At 51.5% G+C, this 6,417-nt stretch overlaps 1 protein-coding gene across 1 annotated transcript; it reads left to right on the top strand.

The window, feature by feature from the left end:
* The first annotated feature begins 1,628 nt into the window (after window positions 1–1,628).
* On the top strand, window positions 1,629–2,042 carry CHC_T00004869001 (hypothetical protein). Its single transcript, XM_005716288.1, has one exon. It carries the CDS (start codon window positions 1,629–1,631, stop codon window positions 2,040–2,042), a length of 414 nt encoding a protein of 137 aa, XP_005716345.1.
* The last annotated feature ends 4,375 nt before the right edge of the window (window positions 2,043–6,417 follow it).

The following is a 6,417-nucleotide window of genomic DNA, read 5'->3' as shown; positions in this document are numbered from 1 at the left end:
GCGGGGGGTTGTCGGTTTTTGCGGAGAAGCTTAGGGATGCAGATATGGCGCGTATCAACCTTGAGACAGAGCAGCTCAAGTTTGAGAAGGAGAAGTGGGCAGCTGAAAAAGAAGAACGCGAGACGGAACGTATAGAGCGCCGAAAGGAACGCGAGGACTCTCAGAAGATAGAGCTTAAGAAATTTGAGCTGATGCTTGATATCCTCAGAAACAAGAACTGAGGTAGCGGTCGGGTGTCTGTGGTGGTTTTCGTGTTTTAAAAGAGGGCTTCGGGAGCACTAGGCGCACGCATCCCAGCTCATTTCACCCTTCAGGTTGACGGTAGAGGGGAAAAGACTATTTCCTGTTAGTATCAAGTGAGAGTTCCCTCTCTCCGTCCTACATGTCTACATTCCGCACTCGTCGCAACGCTGTGCCGTCAATCCCTATAACGGAGCCCACCACACGCTGCAGCCGCCCGCGGCCTCCCACGTTGCCCATCGCCATATCCCTACCAGCAGTTCCTCCGTCCTTCATGTCACCACCGCCCTCGACATCCCCCACGCCCCCCTCTATATGCCACAGCCGCCCTCGACTTTTCCCACGCCCCCATGCCACCACCGCCCTCAGCTTCTGCTCTCAGCTTCCCGCATGCCCCCGGGCCCCGACACCTCCCGCCCTCACCCATCACAATTCACCCCTCTCGAGGTGCTTCCGCCCAGCACTGCCACCCGGCTCCGGCCCCCCTCCCCCACGCGCCCGCCCACGTCCTCCTGCCCCCCAACTGATTCACCGGCCGGCTCGCAGCGACCGCCTTCCGCGGTCCTCGCCCCTGCAGCGCAAGCGGTCCGCGCCGTCGCTCTTCACCACCCCCTTCCCGCCCGGTCACTTTCCGGCCCCTGCGCCCCGCGCTCAGCTCTCACCTCCCGCGCCCCGTCCGCGGCCCCTGTCGTCCCCCACCGCGTGCGCCGCTCGCGAAGGCGCTGCCGCCCGCGCCCACTCGCCCCTCCCAGTGACAGTCCCTTTCCCCCGCAGCTGCCGCTGTAGCTTCTGAGTTGATTCAGAATTTTCAAATAGCCTGCGGAATTTATGCCCAAAATTTGGATTTGCAGCGGAACGACAGATCTGGAAAATTTTACGCCACTATTATGCGCACCAATCAGAACGGCGGCTTCTACAGAGCGCACCAATCAGATCACCTGCACGTACAGACACCCACGGTTTTTTGTATGTACGATGGACGCCAGATTGGACGCCAGATTCCGCCCGCCGCGTCCAGCAATGCCCCGGACCGAATTAGGACACTTGTCCCGCAGCGGTTGGACGAGGCAGCGCCCGGGGAGAGCACGCCGAGCCCAACAACGCGACGAACACCGCTCGATGAGGCGCTGCTCCAACTGACCCTCTGCCTCAAACCGGCATGCGCCAAGCCAAGGCGAGCGGCGGGGCCTGCGCAAGTAGGTACGCGTACACCTCTCCGCCACATCACGAGGACAGGCGCAGGGCGGGCTCTGCTGCACGGTGCGCACACCCTGGCGCAAGATGTCGATGGTCTCATTTGCGCTGGAGCCCGTGACGGGCGAAGTGGCTTCCGCGACCGTCGGCGCGACGCTGATGACGGTGTGGGCGCAGAAGGCGCCGCCCAAGGCATGCGCCGTGTGCGCAGGGATGGGGTACTGGACGTTCGTCATTTGCGACGGCGATGGCTTCCGGAAGAACGGACGGGCCAATACCAAAGGCCCCGCGTGCGAGGGGCGCAGGAAGAGGCTGCGCGGGGACTGCACGGGGTCCAGGTTGGAAGCGTGCACGAATTACATAGGCTCCAGACGGAAGACAGAGGAGACGCATGTGGGGGGCAGGGCGCGGTGGCTTCTCCGGCATTCATAACAAATCCGTCCCCATTGATCTCAACGCTAACTACCGGACCCGTGTGTCCAACTACCGCATCCCCGACTTGTCCTCCCATCTCCACGTCCCACACCTGCACGCTCTCGTCCCACGATCTAGATACCACACGTCTTCCGTCCCCACTCATCGCAACGCAATCCACTCCAGCCCTATGACCGCGGAAACTTCTCAGTGCTTTCCTCTCCGATTTACTCCACAGCCTTAACATCCTGTCTTCACATCTGACAACAACATAACCGATCCTCTCAAATAAACGTGTGCAGGCAGCTCTTGTCACTCTCGGTTTTTCTGCAGTCGCTTCTGATGTGACACTTCCAATGCACATCCGAAGTTATGCCCTCAAACGCCCACCCCTTTCGCGCCTGCTTGCTTCAAGGTCCCCTGGGCCCTGGCTCTCTGTTTCAAACTCGCCTTCTAATCGAACCATCTTCGTCTCCTTCTCTCCAGATTGAGTGAGAACTGCTACTTCTGCCCCGGAGTCCGCCACTTGACATCCATACACATCACCCCTGAAGTTCATGCCGACTTGAATTTTTAGGGTACCGTAATATGGCAGAACAATCTGCTCCACCCACCTTCCTTCCGCATGCGCTACACACTCACTCATAGACCGTAACTACGGCTGTAGGGCGTATCCCTCGATTTGCTCTGGGGTCCTTCACACACAACCTGAATCGCGTGCCTGGTGCTTCAATCGCATATATAGTTGAAAGTAAATTCTAATACTACTTTTATCACGAAACGGTACACTTAGTCGGACGGCCCGCATCATCAAAAACCATGGCATCCACTGCATCCTCATTTACCCTTCTCCTCCCCCGACCTTCCCGTGTCCTCTTTTCTGCTTCAAGTCTCTACTCCCTTCACAGCTTCCTCTTATCGCCAAACCCCGCCTCTCCGTATCACTATCTACACCTATCGTCGAATCTCGCACCTTTTTAGTCAAGAAACTAACAAGGTGCGAGCTTCGATGTACTCTTGAAGTGAAGGAGGAGTGACACCGAAGTAACATGAGATTTGATTGGGGTAGCAGGAATTGTGTAGGTTGCACATGAGCATAGTGCCAAGATAAAGGAGGCCAACCGGCGATTCGCCAAGCCCATCTTCCTTTTTGTGTCACATACCGGGAAGTACAGTTTAACCTCTTTAAATATCCATTCCACTGTGACCCTGACCTTCGACATGGACGCATTGAACGCCCTCTGGTTAACGTGCAGGTTGCTTCATTGGAAGAGTACTTCCATGAAATTTCTCCAATTGTAACCAGAATCTCCAAACAAAACATAATGCTCCCCATTGACCTGTAGAATGCTGCCAAAGTTGCTCTCAATCCCACTGCATGAAAACATGAACCATTCATGGCGCCTCCCTTCTACAGGTCCGTAGGCATGTAGTATCATCCCGTCAGGTGAAGTAACGGCCTGGTACTTCAGGGCGTGTTTGCGCTTGTGGCCGTTATAAACAACGAGCTGCTTCATATTACCGCTGGGACGAGCAACACCGAGAACAGTGCCGTCCACAAACCCAATACAGTTTTTTAGAGCCGCGCCGCACTCGCTAATCCCGTCGCTAAATGGTCCTGCCCGTGTTTCCATATAGCTCTGTGGTACAGGGCTAAGAAGAAGGCCACTAGCCGACATAAAATGATCCATACCCCAGAAGATCTCAGAGGGCTGGGAGGGGTGCTTGCCAAATATATCGCAAATGTCCTCCCACCGATCCGGCACAGCCATGCGACATAGATTTATGCAGGTGGCTAGGATCGGGTGAACTGCATATCGATTTCGCTTTGTCAGAGACTGGTTAGACGGCCAGCCGAGAACCGGCACCAACGAACACACATCGACGATCAGAAACCTGAAGTGCCGCAGAGCCTCTCTGTCGCTGAAGCGATTAAAGTTAAACATAAAATCAGTTGCCGCGATACGTTGAGACCGGTCGAGCAGTTCGTTGCACTGCTCAGTCCAGATGTCATGTTCGATGGCAAGCGCTAAAAGTGTGGGCGATATGGAGAAAGAAGAGGGGTGTACGTGGCGGTTAAGATATCGCTTGCCTACAGGAGGAAGCAGGCTGCCGTAGACGGCAGCACGAGCGGTGCACGTCGTGAGTTTGAAGTTCTTTTGGGACATGGTGAGGGTTGGTGCTGCTACTCACAACCTCGATGCGAAATGCGCTAGCGTAATCTATCAGACAAATATGAGGAGTTGCACTGCGCGCAAAATCGTTGTACACGTGTACGCACAAGCTGTGCAGAATTCTGACAGAATTTTCATTTGCGTAAACTCACTATTACCCCGCCTGTGATGAGAACGACCACCCATGTGAATTTGTATCCGACTCCCCCAATAGCATGTGAAAAAAGATTACGTCGTATGAAAAAATATCCAAAGAGCGCATTTAATATAGGACCAGGATAATTGAAGGGATACAGACCATAGGAACCTCCTCTGCAGACTTTCATGGCCCTTCGACAGGCATAGAAACGCCATTTCCATGTACATGAAGAAGGCAACCGATGCTTGCAACCCTTAAGCATGGATCTAAAATCGCCTTCTATTTATGAATACCCAGCATGTTTCTCTAAAGAATGATGCCAAAGCACTCCGTTCTTGCTCGCAACTCCGTTCGTAATAACTCTTTGCACCTGCCTCCAATTGTATGGCCAAGGACGATTTCCGACCAATTCAAGGCTAATTCATGTAGGGCATGAGTCCACAGAAGCATGATAATCTGTGCGAGGCAGGGGTGGCAGAGGGTGTATCACTACTCTGATTCGCTAAGAACGATTTGGTAAGCATTAATACATACAAGGTCTGGCAGTTTTTTTGTCAGCAGCTTCTCATACCCATCCCGTCAAATCTGTGGTTAATGTTTGTTCAATTTCTCATCAAGGGACATCAAATTTGCACGTGCGCTGTGAACCGTTGTTCTTTGTGACGCTTACACTTACCGTCAACAAAATTCATACTGAAGTATATTTTGCTTTCTGGATGACAAAGAATAGTATCAACTTCGCGATTTTTTGATACTTGAGCCCCCGGTATGGATGCAGATCCATCAAACCTCAATTCCACATTCTGAACCAAGGACACACGTTACATTAGGCAAAAGTACTTGTTTTCACGTACGTCTCTCTCCACGATGCTGTCGCACCCAGCTTCCAATTCTGCCAGTGTTCTAGCATGATGGACGCAATAGTTTCTGTTGGGAACAATGTTTTTGGAGCAAACTTCATCCTTCTTTCGGCATACACAACTGGAGTTGAAAAAAATTTAAAACTTTTACGGGACAGCGAAGAACGCGAATACTGGATAGGATTTTCAGAGTCACCCCCTGAAGGTTTTGTAATCGGAGAAGGAAGGTAACACAGAAGGGTGTGGCACGAGACCTGAGCGTGATGGCCAAATACCTGAAGACGCAGACACAGCACGAAAGTGATCTTATGTGAAGAGGAGAAGAGGAGGTACTGAATTTCGGTACTCCGACAAGAGAGGATGTGCTTCGGCTGATGAAACCTTCAGCACTGAGCTCGTGCCGCTATCGAAAAACTTCGCAAAACATCGAAACCTCCAAAACCTCCTTGCGGTAGATTAGATTAAGAAGTGGGTGAAACGTAAGCATTTTGGCTGAAGGCAGTGTAATGAGCAAATGATGATCGCTACTAAGCTCTGGTTGAGCTTGTTTGTTTGCGCGCTTGCCTTCGTTGTTGGGAGTTCCAGAGACTTGCAGCGGCATATGCGAAAAATGACCGATTTGGACAGGTAAAAGGAAAGTCTGGGTTCTTTCTTTGCCCAGCTCGAGATATCGGCTAGGAGGAATAATTCTCCTCTCCCACGCCGTTTCGCAATTTCTTCGTGAACTTGGTGCTTCTGTTTGTTACTGACGGCGTGTCGCGCCATTGTGTGTGAAGGAGCTAGAATGAACGCCAAGACGAGAGACAGGGGATACAAAAATGCCAAAGTCTTGTTTAAGAAGCCAAGGCAATACAAAGTTGAAGGCAAAAACGGTAACTTTTTGTTACCGACATGGACAGTACCTTCAACATTTTTTGACCGTTGCTTGTCAAAAATAGAATATTAGAATTCGCATATTTTTATGAGGGGTCACATGATGCGCTGAGAGTGAATACTTGCTTCTGTCAAGGTGGTAAGAAACGCGCCGTAATGTTCCAGAAATGAGGTTCGCCGTCCCGTGGACCACCGCCCGTTTCATTTATCAAGGAATTGCTTGTAGGAGGTCCCTTACATCAAGGGTTCACTGTACCTACTAATATATGTCTGGAAAAGAAGCTTTTTTAAACTATCCTTAAACCGCATGTAAAATAACTTCGAAACCAAAAACGCCAGTTCAAAAAGCAACTTGGTGCTCAATCTGGATAATATTCTTAAGCTTTTTGTGCACTCAAAGCTCTGCTGTGTCCCGGTGTTATGCAAGATTCTATTGCCGAAACCAAGCACATTAAGGAAATAGTGCTCAAGGTAGCTTTTTGAATGTTCAATTTAATTTATACATATTTGCAAAAAGAGCTGT

Source organism: Chondrus crispus, genomic scaffold, assembly GCF_000350225.1.
Source record: "Chondrus crispus Stackhouse genomic scaffold, scaffold_255, whole genome shotgun sequence".
Lineage (NCBI taxonomy): Eukaryota > Rhodophyta > Florideophyceae > Gigartinales > Gigartinaceae > Chondrus > Chondrus crispus.
Note: the sequence above shows the minus strand (reverse complement) of the source record. Positions and strands in the feature narration are given on the sequence as shown.